The 18050-nt window shown below is 40.1% G+C and overlaps 1 protein-coding gene across 2 annotated transcripts in view; it reads right to left on the reverse strand.

Moving 5' to 3' along the window:
* Positions 1 to 3586: 3586 nt before the first annotated feature.
* Positions 3587 to 18050, reverse strand: part of LOC116903730 (broad substrate specificity ATP-binding cassette transporter ABCG2) — a 56232-nt gene continuing 41768 nt past the window's right edge. Inside the window, exons 11-16 of one of the 2 annotated variants that reach the window (XM_032906411.1) lie at positions 13491 to 13580; positions 11451 to 11575; positions 10131 to 10285; positions 6677 to 6766; positions 5742 to 5830; positions 3587 to 4205 (exon numbers count right to left, since the gene is read on the reverse strand). In XM_032906411.1, the coding sequence (XP_032762302.1) occupies positions 4058 to 4205; positions 5742 to 5830; positions 6677 to 6766; positions 10131 to 10285; positions 11451 to 11575; positions 13491 to 13580 (697 nt within the window). In that variant the 3' untranslated portion in view covers positions 3587 to 4057. The remainder of the gene's footprint in view (positions 4206 to 5741; positions 5831 to 6676; positions 6767 to 10130; positions 10286 to 11450; positions 11576 to 13490; positions 13581 to 18050) is intronic. The other variant, XM_032906412.1, reaches the window with a different exon arrangement.

Below are 18050 nucleotides of genomic sequence, written 5' to 3' on the forward strand. Positions count from 1 at the left end.
TGGATTCCTGTAACTATCCTTTGCTACTCTGTGGATTCTTCTTCTGTCTTTCTCCACCCCTTTTCTTCCACTCTTTCAACCCCTAACACTGAGATAGGAGAGAAAAAGGTATAAAGAGGAAAGGAAAAGGATCCCCGAATAAAGTCAGGAGTAGAAAAGGGGTGATGTTATCATTAGACTACTTCCTGCTCATGAGAACAATCTAACTCCTTGGGGTAACTCTGATTTTTACCAGCAGGGGACCAATTTCTTCTTGTTATTGGTTCTTCTTTGTGCATGACTACTTTATAAACTGTGACCAACGACCAAAACCAACCAAGAACCCATCCCCGCTCAGGGCCCTAGCATTTACATACTCTCTGGAAAAACTCCAGAATTCCAAAGTCATACAATTGCAGAAACTATTTGGGATAAACACACCCCACAAGAGCACCAGGCGAATCACAGTCAGATTCTGTAGACAATCAGAAGTAGCACCAGATCCTGAAACCTGAGATTAAAATAAAAACATTCTAATATTTGATTTTTAAAGTAACTAAAACTCCAAAATTGTCACTCACATGCCTTCATCTTGTACAAAAATCCACTCAAAGTGGATCTTAGAACTTAATTCAAAATTCCAAACTCTTATCTCCAAGATAGAAGGAATACTCTTTAAGATTTTAGGGTGGACAAGAATTTTTTGAGTAGAACCCCAATAGCACAGTAATTGTCTCAAGAATTAATGAACAGAACATGAGATTTTAAACATTTCTATAAAACAAAGGAAACTACCAGCAAACAGCCCACAGACTGTTTAAAAGTCTTTACCAGCTATTCTTTAAACAAGAGAATAATAGCCAGAATTTACAAAGAACTGCAAAATTTAACAGTCCAAAACAAAACTGACAATCGACAAATGGATTAATGAAATGAACCGATAATTTTCAAAAGAAGAAACACAAATGGTCAATAAATATATTTTAAGCTATCCAACACCATTAAAATTACTCAAGAGGTACCATTTGTCCTAGTCAGAATGGCTATAATCAATAGATCAGATAATAAATGCTGGAGTAGATGTGGGGAAAGAGAAACCCTCTTCTGGTGGGAGTGAAAATTAACCCAGCCATTATGCAAGTCAGTTTGGAAGTTTCTCACAATATTACAAATAGACATATGATACAGCTATACCATTCCCGTGCATATAACAAAAGAACCCCATATCCTGATACAAAGATACTGATACACCCATGTTTATTGTTGCCCTACTCATGTTGGCAAGGAAATTGAACCAGCCTAGATGTTTATCAGCATGAATAGATAGTGAAATTGTGATACTCAGAATATTATTTGGAGTTAAAAATGAAATTAGCAAGATTATTTATGGACCTAGAAAAAAATAGTATTAAGCAAGATGCTCCAAACTCAGAAAGAAAAATGTTCTCCCTCACCTGTGGACTCTGTCCTATAATGTATTCATGTACATAAGCAAAGCTAAGTATGGGTAAAGTCTAAAAACTTTAAGGGATCAAGAGAGGGTAATAATAGTATGTTATATGAAAGGATAAAGTACAGATAAAAGGACCCATTAAAGTAGACATAAGTTTAATTTTTTCTAGTTTAAACTCGATTTGCTGCTGGATATATAATTTCAACTTTCTGTGTGTACTGAAGCAGAAATAACTATCCTTGCATTCCAAAATAATACATGTGTTATTTCTTTAACACAGTGACTCTGAAAGTTGTACTTTCATTTTAATTCCACTGGCCAATAGGAATTAGCTATGAGTAGACAATGAATATATTTGTCAGACTGACACATTTAAAAAAGTTAGCTTTAAAGAATGTTCCGATATTTCAATCTAAGAGCCTACTGCTGAAGACAGCATGCACTTTGGACACAGTACTCAGGGAAATCCAGCTGGAGCTAACCTGGAAGCCTCCTTCCTGAGGACTTGCTCTTTCTGTATCTCAAAGGATTGCCCAGGGAGTAATTTATGGCCCACTTAACAGGAGGAAATTCCTAACTGGTACTATAATCTAGCCAGCTATCAGCTGTTGGTAAGGTCATGAACCTGTAGAAGAATTCACTATTGCCCCGTTATTAAGCCAGGGTAAATTCCAGCTGCACTGTAAACATCTATTCTTACATCTAGAGATAAGTGTCATTCTTACCCCCTTGTAAGAGAAGCTTCTTTTTTGCTGCAGATGGAGACCATCACATAAAGCCACAACTGGTCAAAATGCAGAGAATTACTGCCTATGGGGCACAAAACTCTAATTGATATATTTACAACAACAACCCCTACATCAAATGATAGAGAGAACATTCTGGAAGTGAGGGCAGAAAGAACGAAAGCCAGAGGACGAAATAGTGTCCTCTTTAGGACAGGAAGTTGCACCCGTGAGATCTCAACAATATGGTTGCCTCAATAAGACCTGCACAATGACAGCAACCAGCTGACACTATCATGGGTAGGGGACTCTTACAAGGCCCCGCACATTCACAGGAAGAACTACAGGCCATTAACAGAGGTTAGGAGATGACAGTCTTCCCCAGGGTGAATGTATATGCATATGAGCAACACTAAATGGACTTGGCAGGTTATTTGTGTGTTTAATTTTTAAAGAGGTCACAAGGCTAAGAGGGAGGATAGGGGCATGGGAGAAATGATAAAAATACAATACTCATAAACGAAATTCTCAAAAAATAATAAAATAAATGCAAAACATCAGCAGCAGCAACAACAACAACAACAAAAAAAAAAAAAAAAAACTGGGAGAAGGGTTTTGTAACCTTAAGTTTTTCCCTTCCTTATTCTGCTTAAAATTATATCAGATCATTCTATACGGTGTTATTTAATGTGCAAATTGTATTATGATAATGAAGTATATTTTTAAATAAAAACAAAGCAAATGCAAAGCAAGGAGAGTTCCCTGTGCACGTGAGCGTGTGCGAGCGTGTATGTATACAAGAACATAAAACTGAGCTCCCGGAAGCTTTGGCAACAGCCACCTACAAGTGCTGATGCAGAAAAGCCATGAAGACAAGACGAGTTGTAGCTGAGAGGAGCATGAGCTTGCATGCTGTGTTCCATTACCTGAGCAGCAACAGTAGCTCCACAAGGGCCTTCAGCTTACAATGATTCCTAGAACTGTACCTTATATTTCCTTTTACCTTTGACCTAAGACAGTTAAGCACTCCTGTTACCTGGTAAATGTTTATATATTACTCTAAATGTTAGAGTGAAGAAGAGAGCTTATGAGTAAGAGGAACATATGTCCAGGAACATATATCAAAACACTGACTGAACAGTAGTCTATAATTTCACTGGCTAGAAATGACTGGAATGTTGTAAATTCCTAAGTCATAGATTTTTTTTTATACAGGCAGAAGTATACGATCCACACATCTATGTCTTGGTAATTTGTCTTAAAAGACTCTGAAACTCAGATTTTATACCCCTGAGCTATGCCAAAGAGGGCCGTCCCAGGACTAGAATGTCCTAGAAATGATATAAAAGTCGTATCATAGGACCCCTAGGCTTTTACTATACCTTCTGCCCAAAACCCCTAACCAGAAAGGTAATAAATTTACAATAGATTCCAGACTTCTAAAACAGCTTTAATATATGTATTAGTTATCAAATAACAGCAGGCCATAAACTTGCAGACTATTCAAGTCACTCCCCTACCCGATTGCCTCGCTCACTGTGATTTTAATACAGGGTCCAAACAAGCCTCAACCTACAATCTGTTTCTGCCTACAATCTGTCAGGATTACTAGGGATGCCACCATGCCTGGCTTCTGCATATCAGTTTAAAAGATGATGAAATATAGATTAGTGACATATCACCAGTATCTAGAATTCAAGTCTCCCCTTTTCAATTCAGGAAATCTGACTGGATTTTTCTGCCCATGACTACTAATTGATGGGCTTAATATGCTGTCCTTAGTTTTCAGTACTAGGTATTTTTGTATGTCAGAATAACTGTGAAGAAAAGAACACGGACTATGTTAATCAAAGTGCCCATATTTAATAGGAGTACTATCAATAGTCCTTTCAAGGGGAAATTAAGAATACTTCTTAAGAAACAACAATTTCAGGTAGGCAATTGTGAGGAAGATAATAATCATGCAAGCCAGGGCCACATGATTCCTCCACAGTCCCCAAGGTGACAGATCGATGCCCTGATTTATCAAGTAGTCATTACCAGTACATCTGAAATAGAAAATACACAAAATTAATCAACTTCACTTCTAGCATCTGTCAAATATTAACCAATATATTCAGTATTTCTTTGTTACAGAAACCTATTGCTTAGCCAAATAAATTAAGTTTACTTAATCCTAAAACAATATAACTGTTAAGTAGTTTAACAAATTTGGCCATGTTAACATAGTCTCACTATGAACAGAGTTTCTTGGTTCCTCTGATTCATTAATTTCAAACCTATAACGCTTCTGTCTACAAAGGGCAGAAACACTTCATCAGCTGCCTTTAAAGCAAAGACCTCAGCTGACCACACCAGGCTCAGTCCTTCACTTGTAGTTTTGCTCACCCACAAAGAGGAAACAGACCAGAATGCTTATCAAGAAGGGAGCAAGGGCTTTCAGCCAGTCATGTCTGTCAGCTCTCACTGCGGACACTCAGCGAGAGGACACTGCTGACAGCCTTAGGCAGTAGGTAGACCAGAGGAGGATGGAGTGGCCCTAGCAGCGAATCTACCTAATGTGGCTGCTTTTCCAGTGCATGGTGGGAATGGGAAGCTCTCAAAACAGCCATTTCTCTCTGCTTTATGAGAGGTTTCTTCTTCTTGTCAGTATGAACCTTGAACCTTATGTGAGCATGAAGCCTGTCACATCTCCTCCTTCTCTGTGCCATTTTTCCTGTCCACTCTCTCCTGACCAGCAGGAAGGACCTAGATCAAACCCTAATGAAGTGGGCATGCAGAGAGGTACAAGGGAAAAAAACCTCTCTTCAGAAGTTTCTCTTTTCACAACCAAAAATAGAAAAGTCATCCTGTTATCAGCAATTATTTCTACAACTGAAGGTTCAGGAGACCAGCACTTTTTTGTTCATTAATTTCTGTATTAAAAATCAAACCATTAACAACTATCATAAAAATTATTGACATTTTAAAAGATCATTTAATTTATTAGAATTCTATTTAATTTTTGAAGGAAGCATCTTTTTTTTTTTTTCTTTTTAGGAGGGGCAAGTTTCTATTCTGTACATCCCCACACACACACATCACACACACACACACACACACACACACAAACGGCCCTGTCTTCCATGTGTTCCTAAAGCCAGTAGGGCAGAGCAGGTCTAGGACTCCATGTTTGCCTCATTGTCCTAGTGCTTACAAGCTGCCTTCCACTCTGGGCTCTGGGTTAGAACCCATTTCAGTTCAGAGACCACAAGCCCCTTCTAAACTATGGAAGCAGCCCATTTATAACCCACAAGTTCTGAAAAGTAAGAATTTAAACCAACAGCCAATAAAATAACCAAGGGGCTTTTTAAAATGTCTCAGTCAATATACAGGGAGCATTTTTCACCCTAAATATGGATCTAACTGTGAGAAGTTATACCAGCTGTTCAATATACTCATATGAATTACTGTATGAAGAGCCCTTTTACAGACTGGAAAATTAAGGCTCAACAGTTTGACCCATCCTACCTGTAAGCCCAGCAACTATTTACAGCACACTAAAGTAAGACCCAAACATACCCTGATGCTGAACGTAAACTTACATTGTATAGCTGTTAACACAGGTGCTGTTCATAGTTACATTGAGTCCTGGACAAAATTCTTGTCCCAAGAATTCATTATGCTGCAAAGCCTAGAACACACACAAGATCAGAGCAATGGAATTAGTGTTAAATTCCAAAATGTTATCCCAACTATACGCACAAATTCAATCTTTATTGTTATTTCTAAGCGCATGCCAAGCTGCATCTGTGTGTGTGCATGTGCTCGCCTGCACACCCTCTCCCGTCCTCTTCTCCCTCCACCCCCAGCACTAAAATAGCTTAGGCTATTTTCCTGGAAATCAAGAAACTAGGGTTGGGAAGTTGCTCCCAACTGGCCAAGAGGAAAGTCTAGTGACTATATCAGATCACCCTCATCCTGATTTTATAACCCATGAAATTCATAATTAAAATAATATAATGATATTCAATAAATACAGTTAATTTATAGTAACAACCTTTCCTTTTTTTCATAAATTGTAATTAAGATAATCAGACTCATTACAGTGAATTGAAGTGCAGCTGTTTGCTTTGTATTTGTGTAATCACTAAACCAGTGGAGTTGCTGAGTATTGCACTCTATTTCTCTTCAGATTTGTTTCAATGTAAACTATGTACAACAGTCCCTTATCCTCTGGTTTACCTTCATACTGAACAGGAACAAACTATTTTTCATCAATTAGTCAACCTTTTTCCTTTATGCGATTTCTCCCCACTCTTTATGTCTCACCAATAATGGGGTGACTGTGATAAATCCCAGGTGATTCTTTGATCCTCCAATAACAAAGACTAATAGGAAATTATCATCCACTGTTCCTGGAAGGAGACCTTGGATGGAATAGGTTCATACTTGTGGCTAAGGGAATGACATGGCTAGACTTTATTGTACTGTTCCTAGCTCGGAAACACAGTCACAATGACAAACAAGTATAACTTACTGTGAAGCCATATCGAGGAATGCTAAAGTACTGAAGCCAGGACAGCCAAGGCCCAATGGTTCTGAGATTCACCAAGAGGCCAGAAAAGAGCTGTAAGATGCAAAACCTGCAAGTCAGAACCAGTCCAGTAACGTCATAACTCTAGACAAGACCTCTTTTGAAGCCCCTACAAATAGACAAGTATGACAGTATAAGTCTGTAATAAAACTAGAGAGGTTAAGACAGAGGGTCTGTGAGTTCAAAGCCAGCCTAGGGTACCTGGTATGATTACCACAAACAAACAAACACACACACAAAAACCTCCCCCTCAAATAACCTGCACCTGGTAAATATCTCTGTAAAGACCAAGGCAGTATGAAATCTTCCCAGGTATTGTATCTATTAACAGTCTTGCTTGGCATGTAAGTACTTATACAGTGGGTATTTATGGCATTAAAGAAGGGATAATACACCTATCATTAATAATATAGATTCAAGTTATTTGAAGATCCTTAATGGTTTAGAATATGTCTTCAACTTTCTGTTTAACTGCAATGGAAGATCAAGAAACAAAATCATCCCTTGGTCTCCCAAGAATGTAGGTTAGGTCTAGGTCTCTAACACAAATTAAATTATGCAGATGTTCATTCTCTTACTTATAAGATGGCACAGTACTGTAGCATAACCTTCACATAACCTTTATACTGCATTCATTCCTATTTGGTGTGTATGAGGGATTTGGCTGCATGTACGTAAGTGCACAGTGTGCATGCCTAATCCGCATGGAGACCAGAGAGGGTATCCCCTGGAATTACCCACAGCTATACCCCTCCACGTGGGTGCTGTGGATCAAACCTAGAACCTCAGAAAGAGCAGCCACTGCTGTTACCTGCTAAGCCACCTCTCCAGTCCAGCCTCTACACTTTAAATAAACACATCACAAATGTTCAAAGATTACCCACAGGGCAATTAAAATACCCAATACAACGAGAATTCTAAATAAGCAGTTGGTATACTCTATTATTCATGAACCAGTGAGTGAATGGATGAGACAGGGAATCCCTATGTAGTCCTGGCTGATCTAGAATTTCCTATGTAAGCCAGGATGGCCTCAAACTTGCAGTAATCCTCTGGACACTGCCTCCTGAATGTTAGGATTATGTGCTGCTGTTATCAGAGCATACTGTTCTTTAAGGAGTAATGACATAGAGGAAAATGACATCACGCATGAGAAAAATGTACATTTTTTTCTCAGCTGAATCTTTTGATGTGGACATGGGAGACAGACTGTACTAATGCTCCTTCTAATAATCCTGGAAACATAGAACTCACTAGAACAATTCAGAACAAGCATGTTGCTGTACATCCAGACCAGATTTGTTACTTCCACAATTTACATTCAACAGTCATAGCTCTAGGAATAAGTTTAGGTTCAGAATGTAGGTTTAAAATACTCTCCAAATTAGAACTGTTAAGAGCATGTGGAAATGTACAGCAGAAAACATAGCTAATACCTCCATGTAAGCTATGGGGCTACAGATGGCTCAGGGGTAAGAGAACTTACTACTCTAGCAGAGGACCTGAGCTGGGTTTTCAGCACATACTAGATGGATCTCAACCATCTGCAAGTATCTGGTGCCCTCCCTGGCCTTTGAGAGCACTGCACACTTCATAGATTTCACACAGAAGCACATATATTCACATTATTTAAAAATCAAAATAAATCTTAAGAAAAACATGACTGCCACCCCAAAGTAGAATCACAGTGGATATATCAGGAATGGACTGCTCAAGAGGAAAATAAGCAGAATGAGGTTCTCATGGAATGGGTTCTAACATACTAAGACAGCTGGGTTATGCAAGAGAGTAACAATGTTGTTGACCTGTGTATGCATGTTTAGAACTGCATTAACCAAGTACTGATTGTATGACATAGCATCTCTGAGCAAAATACAGTTGATGACTGGCTTCAAAGTGCTATTTATAAATACTTAATAGTAATCAGTCCAAACAAGGATGAAAACATGGGCTGGAGAGATGGCTTAGCGGTTGAGAGCACTGACTGCTTTTCCAGAGGTCCTGAGTTCAATTCCCAGCGACCACATGGTGGCTCACAACCATCTGTATAGAATCTGATACCCTCTTTTTGTGTGTCTGAAGATAGTGACAGTGTACTCACATACATAAAATAAGTAAATTTTTATAAGAAATGAAAACATTCATTTCTTGCTTGAAGATATTTTATTTATTGGATGAGAATATAAACAGAAGGTCATTTTCTACATACACTGGTAGTTTCAAAATTCAAAAAATGAAAGGACTAAACCATAGCAAGTCCTCAGCTAATGGCAGCTCACTGAAGGATGGCCTACTCTAGTAAGTAGGACAAGTGCACTGAGTGCTAGTTATTCCTATTTATTGATGTAGGAGGGAAAGAAATATGGGAACTGGTCCATTCCATTTATCACTTGAGTGCAAAATTGAACAAGATCAGGAATAAGGAAACATTAAACAAAGAACGTGAAGTAAGTAAGTTAGTAAGTATGCACTGATGGAAAATACTGTCGTTAGGAACCTAGAAAGAAGGTAGGTGAACTTTGAAAGTTTCTACCCTTTTCTTTTAAAGACATGGTCTCAGGTAGCCCAGGCTGCCCTCAAACTTATATGGAGCTAAAGATGACTTCACATTACTGATCTCTCTGTCTCCAAGATCTCCCTTGGGCTGAGAACATATACTACCTGACTTTTTTTTTTTAAATATGTAGCTATCTATTTATTTACTTACTTACTATTTTTAAAACACTGTTCAAAGTATAAGAAAGACCCAAGACAGACTCCTTGGTATATACTGTTACACTTCTCCTAAGCTTCACTTTCCCTTTCGTGGGAATTCAAACCATTCCTGGTTAGTAAAAAGGAGACAGTGTGAAAGATATGCTGCCATTTTTTATAAAGAAGTCAACGACAATTCTTATTTTCAAATTTCGACTTATCAAGGTTGTCTAATATCATCAGCACAAAGCCTGTTTTCCATCTCTGTGACTTTTCTTTCCAGGATAGCAGAGTTTCCTGAATAATAAGGAATACACTAGGTGCAGTGGTTCCAATGGCAGCCAACTTGACACAGGGTCTCAGTGTGTAGCTCAGGCCGGGACTGAATGCACACCCACACTCCTGAGCGCCAAGATCACACACACACACCACGTGCCGGGATAAAAACCACTATCTTAAAAACTCCTGAGAAAGGACATGTCAGCAGAGTCATAACAACTTCGGTAGCAATCCAGGGACTTGATAGGGCTGACGAGGAAAGCCACTGCCTTCCCCAATATTCACTTTATTTCATAGCTTTCTGGAAGTTTCAGAGTCCTGGTGTAGAAGGATCCTCGAAGCATGCGTCAAAGCAACAGATGAAATAAACATACACAGAAAGCCCGGCCGAAGCAGCTCCTTGGAGGGCACTGTCTGTACTCACCATCATAAACACAAAAGAGATCGTCATGAGAAGTGTTGCTACAGACACTACGCTTTGGCCTGCGGCTATGGCCAGGGCCATGGAACTGGCCGTATAAGCCACCATTATAAGGGTAAACATCATGATGAAAAAAGCCTCCACCGTCCTCTTCAGTCCTTGGGAAGAAAAGGGGTCGTCAGTGCAGCTGCCATGTACTGGGTTTATTTGCTGAGCAAATAACACTGGAGACATTATCATCAGACGTAATGGGAAAGGGTCACTCATCACGCAACTCCTCTGGGTCACGAATTCATTGTTCTATCCTGTGTAACTGCATCAGCTACCGGAGTTTTCCTTATTTTAAGAGCACTATTTTAGAGAGTATGTGGATTTCGTTACATGTAACTAAGATTAATTCTGAATCTATAGGTGAGCAGCCACAGGAAACACAACAGGCTTCCATGACTACTGCCTTCTTGCAACCACATTGCTGTAACTACATTAATGAAGAAACCTGAATCGTAATTACATGACCTCGGGGTGGCTTAATATGTAGAGGGGTGGGTTCTTCTATCACTTATGTCTCCCCAGACATAAAAAATGGAACTAAATTCTCAAACTACTTTATAAACTATGAGTTTGCACACACACACACACACACACACACACACACACACGAATGAGAATATGTGTGTGTGCATCATATAATCTGCAAGAAATCAATATATACTGAGAGGTGTGGAGATGTATAGGTAAATGAATGTTTTCTGTTGGTTGAGTTTCCTGCAGTGGAAGCAGGGTGTAGTCATGGGAACAGCTGTGTTTCCTGTGGTTGTCCATCTATGGACTCAGAAATATATATATATATTGTGTGTGTGTGTGTGTGTGATACAATTTGTTAGTTTTAAAACAGTGGCAGGAAAACAGGTCAGGAATCTAAGGGTCTAGATCCCATCTTTTATTTTTTATGATAAACCACATATATAAAATGGAAGTTTTAAGTTCTATCAGTGGTTTTCATGATAGTGCTTTGTAAAAACAGAATGGTATATATACATGTGCATATACATCAGTAAAAAATATGGAACTTTTGTTGTCACAATCCTAAGGCTGAAGCCTGTGCATAATGTATAATTAAATCTGTGATTTTTTAGATAAAAAAACCTCCAAAACTCAACATGATTTTCTTATTAGTGAATATACATTGGGATATGTGTAGTAATTAAAATTCTTAGATGTCTTCATATAGACACATCGAGAAAAGTAAATAAAATATACAGAGAAATTAGCTTCACTGTACAACCGTGACTGCAGGCACTTTTCACGTGGTCTGTTACTTACCTAACATGAAGTATAATATACAAGTGTATATAACACTTGGCAAGAACCTCATAGGTAGTAAGTCAGACACAAGCTTTCCAAAGAAGTAAGAAGATACTCTGTAATATCCACTGATGTACTCGTGTCTGTAAAACACAGAACACAGACCCACATTAGTCTAGAGGCACAGGACAGAAGATGGGCTGCCTGCTGGACCGCTAGACTTCTAGTAAGGAAACATCCCACAGGTGTCAACCCCTGTACGCTCAGCTCCAGGAGGCTCTCAGACTGGGGCCCTCTCTCGTCACAGCACGTCCTCTGGCTGTTATACAATCCTGTATCTGAAGACCCTACTCTGGGAAAACAGTCTGTGCATACGTGTTCTCTCAGAGACGGCTTCTCTGATGCTGGGTTCTTCTGGAGAACTGTACCTCAGAAGTTCATTTCGTTACAGAGGCTTTTACAAAGAAGATGAAGCTGTTATTCTCCAAGGTCCTCGGTGCAGCTTCAGCTCATGACTCTTCCAGCTTCCACTACTCTAATTTTTTTTAAGCCGAACTTTAAAAGTCATACCGTACGACCTTAGTAACATTGACAGATACCAAATCTAATCTCTCCTCTTCCTGACCTCTTTCTCTAATGATTCTAAACTCTTCTACCAATGTCTTTCTTCCTTTGCTCTCTGTTGGTTACTTTTATTGGCAAATATAAAGGTGAGAAAAATCTCTCCAACCTTTGAGAAACACAGGAAAAAGATAATATCATCCTGAGTGAGGTTACCCAGTCACAAAAGAACACACATAGTATGCACTCACTGATAAGTGGATATTAACTTAAAAGCTCAGAATATCCAAGATACCATTCACAGACCACATGAAGCTCAAGAAGAAGGAAGACCAAAATGTGGATGCATCAGTCCTTCTTAGAATGGAGAACAAAATACTCTTGGGAGGAAATACAGGGACAAAGTGTGGAGCAGAGACTGAAGGAAAGGCCATCCAGAGACTGCCCCACCTGGGAACCATTCCATATGTAGCCACCAAACCCAGACACTATTGCTGATGCCAAGAAGTGCTTGCTGACAGGAGCCTGATATGGATGTCTCCTGAGAGGCTCTGCTAGAGCCTTACTGATACAGATTAAGATGCTTGGAGCTAACCATCGGACTGAGCACAGGGGCCCCAATGGAGGAGTTAGAGAAATGACTGAAGGAGCTGAAGGGGTTGCAACCCCATAGGAAGAATAATAATATCAACCAACCAGACCCCCCAGAGTTCCCCGGGATTAAACCACCAACCAAAGAGTACACAAGGGGGTACTCATGGCTCCAGCCACATATGTAGCAGAGGATGGCATTGTCTGGCATCAACAGGAGAGGTCCTTGGTCCTGTGAAGGGTCGTTTCCCCAGTGTAGGGGAATGCCAGGGTGTTGAGGTGGGAGTGGGTGGGGGGGTGCATCCTCATTGAAGCAGGGTGAAGAGGGATGGGAGATGGGGGAACCAGGAAAGGGAGGGTGCATCCTCATTGAAGCAGGGTGAAAAGGAATGGGAAAGGGGGGAACCAGGAAAGGGATAACATTTAAAATGTAAATACATAAACTATCCAATAAAAAAAAAAAAAAAAAAACATCCAGCTCCTGCTGCAAAGCTGGCTCTTTCCAGGTCGCTGTCCACCACGGCTTGTAGTTGATCTCTGACCTACTCTGACCACTTCTAGCTGCTGACCCACCTAATACTTCTGAAGCCCTTTATTAATGTGTGACTAACCGGGAGAAGATACTTTGAGCCCCGGTGTTGTGCTTTCTCTCACAGCACTGTTTCCAAACCACAACCCAAACTTGAAACTCCTCTCTCTAGATAGCAGGTACCATACTTTCTTACTTTTCCACCTTTCCTGGGACTGCCTTTTCTAAATGCTGTAATCCTATGCATTTTTAAAACTCCACCATATCGTGTAACAGAAATATATACACACGCAATTAAACGAATAAATAAAAGAAACCGATAACACTAGGCTGGTATTCTGACCCAACTGTGGATGTGACCAGTCTGACATACTCACATAAACAGTTTCTTCTCCACTACGAAGAGCTCCACAGCTGACACACTGGTAAAACACTGGTTGGTAGTCAGGAAAAAGAAAACCCCAGCTCTGCCAGGACAGAAGGGAAAACAGAAGCACCAGTCAACTCTGGGTACTTAAGCCAGTACTCTATTTTTTTTAAATAAAACTGTTCTAGTTAACACAGAGAGAAGGTCTAGGGGCTTAGGAGGTATAGGTGGCAACCTAAGTTCAATCCTCAGTACCACCATGAGAGCTGACCCTGCAAATGCACTATGACGCATACACATACATGCACATGTGGACATACTTATGGAGAAGAAGAATGACTGCACACACACACACACACACACACACACACACACACACACACACACACACACACACACACACCAGGCACCAGGCCCCTCTCCTGTGTCAGTGGCCCTGTCTGTGGTGGTGACTATGTGACTCCACTGACTGCATGTTACAGCACACCATGAAGTTCTTGGCCTTCTATTATTGTGAACTGAACAGTGTTGTTCCCATAACGTTCCTGTTGAGGAAATGACCGCCTATAATATGATGGCACAGGAAACATATTTTAGGGCACGCCCAACTGTGTGCTGGCAGGCAGCAGAAGGTGGCTATCAGTCCAGCCTGTACTAGCTAATGTTAACTGCCAAGCTGACATGAGTTAGAACCACCAGGGAAGAGTCAGAATGAGGAGTTATCCAGATCAGCTGCCTTCTAGGCATGTTTGCGGGCAGACTATCTTGCCTGGGAAAACTCACCCTGAATGTGGGCGGCGCCACGTTTCATGAGCTGAGCCCTGGGTTGTGTAGGAAAAGAGAAAGCCTCCTGAGCGGAACCCGCAGCATGCGTCCGTGTGCTAGTTCTCCTTCTGCCAGACGAGGTCAGCAGGCAGAGATCCCTGTGCTTACCCTCTCTGCTTTTGACAGGACATGTGATGCTTTAAGTTCTGGCATTGACTTCCCAAAATAATGTGGACATTAATCCAGAACCCAAACAATCTTTCTTCTTCAAGTTGTGGTCAGGGTATTTTACAACAGCAATAAAAAAAAAAAAAAAAAAGACTAGAGTGTAGCCCAACATAAAATTGTGAAATTACTTAAAAAGTGGGAACTGAACTCTGGGCCCTAAAAGAGCAACAAGTGCCCTTAACCTCTGAACCACTGCTCCAGCCCTCAACAATGTACAAGGTCTTCAGCCTCTAGTTTCTGTGTATATGCTGTGCTGGCTTAAGAAATGACTCCCACAATAACCATCAATTGCTAGCAATTTTGGAAACAGTCTTGCTACCTCAATCTTTTATATAAGTAAAAACATAATAATAAATCTCTGAGAATAGCTCTCTAGAATAATGTTAACTGACTCTATACAGAAAGAAAATTTATTTGACCTGAATGACAGTCATTTATGTTAATTCTCTTGAAAGGAATCAGACTTTTCCAGATGTGAAATAAGTTCAGCAGTCCTTGATGGTAAAATGGGAATAATACCATCCACTGTAGCCTCCAGATGGTGACCTGAGGCTACAGATGCCAAACACTGAGCTAAATATCAGGAGCAAACTGTGATGCTCAACACAGAAATCATGCCATGCATTGTGATCTCGAGGTCAGTACTACTCTAGGCACAGAAGCGCACAGCATGACAGAGCAAAATATCTCATTGTAAAGCTGGCTTCAGTAGCATGGACTTCTAGTCTCTAAAAGAAGATCAATGAACTCCAGATGAGAAGTTCAAGCCAGCCTGGGAATCATGGTAAGCCACCCTCCTCCCCATTTCAAAAAAGAAAAAAAAATCATTATGAAAACAAAATCTTTTGAGGATGTGCTGGACAGATTATCTCAGTGGTTAAAAGCACTCACTGCACTTGCAGAGGACCTGGGTTCAATTCCCAGCAACCACATGGCAGGTCGCAACATCTGTAAGGTCAGTTTTGAGCAATGTGATACCCTCTTCTAGAATCTTCGGCACCAAGTACATAGCATGTGTATAGATGTATATATGGTCAAAATACCCAAACACAGCCAAATCTTAAAAACAAATCCAAGAATATAACTATGACCGAATCTACACATGATCATATTAAAGAGTTAACATAAACTGAGGCCCAACACGTACTCAACTTCCAAGTCAAATAAATCACAACATACACGTATTTTGTCTCACAAGCAACAGAAGAAAAACAAACAATATCAAAATCAAAACCATGCATGCATCAACAGATACTACCAACAGAGAGAATTTCTACAGAATGAGAGAAAATACTCATAAAACTCTTATCTTGTACAGACAAATAGACCAGAAAAATGAAGGACTCTTAAATCCCAACAACAAATTTTTAAAAAACAGACAAAGGACTAGAATGTGTATTTCTCAAAGATTAAATTATTTTTATTATTAAGAATAAATAACAAATAATCATGATACAGAAAAATTGAGACACCTGTATGTAACAGCCAAGAATGTAAAATGTTAAAGCTGTTATAGATGATAAAATTACATTTCGTCAGAAAATTATCACAATTTAGCAATTTTCTGGTAAGGTTCCATGAGAATTGAAAGCGGGATACAAAAATGTACTTGTAGAATCATATTATTCACAACAACTAAAGGGTGGAGGCAACACACAATTTCAGGAACAAGTAATTAGATAAACTAGACAGACAGACAGACAGACAGATAACACACAAACACACTGTGAACTAAATCAGCCGTACAAGGCAAGTGTTACTGAGTAAGCTGCAAAATGGATTAAAACGTTACACTAAGGAAAATAAGTCAGTCATCAAAAGACAAATACTTGTGACACCACATATAGCAAGTCTCCAGAGTAGTGAAATTTGGGGACACAAAGTAGGATGGTGCTTCCCAGAGGGTGAGATGAGGTAGGCACTGAGAAATTACTTAATGGATATAGTGGATGCATTGAGGAAAATACTCATCTGAAGTTGGATGTTGTCAACAGACAGTAGTATGAGTGTTATTAATGCCACTGAAGTATACACTTAAAAATGGTTAAAAGGATAAATTTATTTTATATGGTTGTATCAAGACATACATATTTGTGTGCTTTGTGTGTATAAAAAAGCCAACTCTGGCAGTTTTCAATCCACAAACTATGATGGTTTGTATATGCTTAGCCCAGGGAGTGGCACTATTAGGAGGTTTAGCCTTGGAGTGGGTATGTCACTGTGGGCATGGGCTTTAATATCCTCCTGGTAGCTGCCTGGAAGCCAGGCTTTTCCTGCTCGCCTCCCAAACAATATGTAGAACTCCCAGTTCCTTGTACACCATGCCTGCCTGGACACCACCATGCTCCAGCCTTGATGATAATGTTCTGAACCTCTGACCCTGTAAGCCTGCCCCAGTTAAATGTCGTCCTATGTAAGACTTGCCCTGGTCATGGTGTCTGTTCACAGCAATAAAACCCTAACTAAGACAGAAAAAATTGCTGTGATAGGCCTGACCATGCTTTTGTTTAGAAGAATGTGGATTTGGGACTGTGGATTCAGAAAGCCATTGAATGTTTTAAGTGGGGTTCAATGAGCCATCTTAGTAGGAATATGGAAGACTTTATTGCTGAGGGTGATTTGAACTGTGCAGCCAAGGTCCAAGAGGTGTTAGTGGAAAAGAACTTCAGAATGTAGCCTAGAGACTGTTTTTGTGTTATTTTGGTAAAGAACGTAGCTGTTTTTGCCCTTTCTGAAGATTCTGTCTGAGGATAAGGTAAAATGACTCAGATTAATTATTTTTCATTGACAAAGGAAGTCTCAGAAATGCCCAGGATAGACTTTGTTCTCTGGTTAAGTCTCATGGAGAACATTTTGAACAAGTGTAGCAAGCTTAGAAAGGAAAAATACATGGTTGGAGTATTAAAGAGGCACAAGGAAGCAGAATGGAGCTGAGTCCTATGTTCTGGGAGATAAACAAATTAATTATGTGGGAATGTGAGTCAAGATTCCACCCAGCTAAGTTTAGGTCCAAGCATGGTGGTATAGACCTTTAATCCCAGGAGACAAAGCCAAGCAGATGTCTGAGTTCAAGGTCCATCTACAGAGCATGTTCTAGGATAGTTAAGAGAATTAGAAAACAGAAAGCTGGGGGCCATGTTCCAGCCCCAGCAAGCAGCAGAATTCAGTGGCTTCAGCCATGTGGCTCTGGCTTTATCATCAAGAATAGAAGGAACTACTGGAACAATTGATGGTGGTTAGCTAGAGCGAAGAAATTAGCACTGCTTGAGACAAGACCAGCATCACTTAGGTGAAATTGTCTGGGGAGTGTTTTCTGAGAGCATACACACACACACACACACAAAACTGTGTTTCAGAGATAGTCAAGATTGTACCTTGTGCTGCAGCTGGACTTGGTAATAGGTAAGAGTCACCCAGATGGTATTGGGTTTTGAGCATCAAGGGGTCATGGAGACCAGTTGAAGCCTGGCACTGTGAGTGGCTAGGGAAGGCCATTGGTGAAGGTGCGGCCTCAATTGCAGTTGATGGCCGAGGACTGAAGAGGTCATGCAAAGAGCTTGAGGCTTGACACCATGAA

This window comes from Rattus rattus, chromosome 6 (assembly GCF_011064425.1).
Source record: "Rattus rattus isolate New Zealand chromosome 6, Rrattus_CSIRO_v1, whole genome shotgun sequence".
Classification (NCBI taxonomy): domain Eukaryota; kingdom Metazoa; phylum Chordata; class Mammalia; order Rodentia; family Muridae; genus Rattus; species Rattus rattus.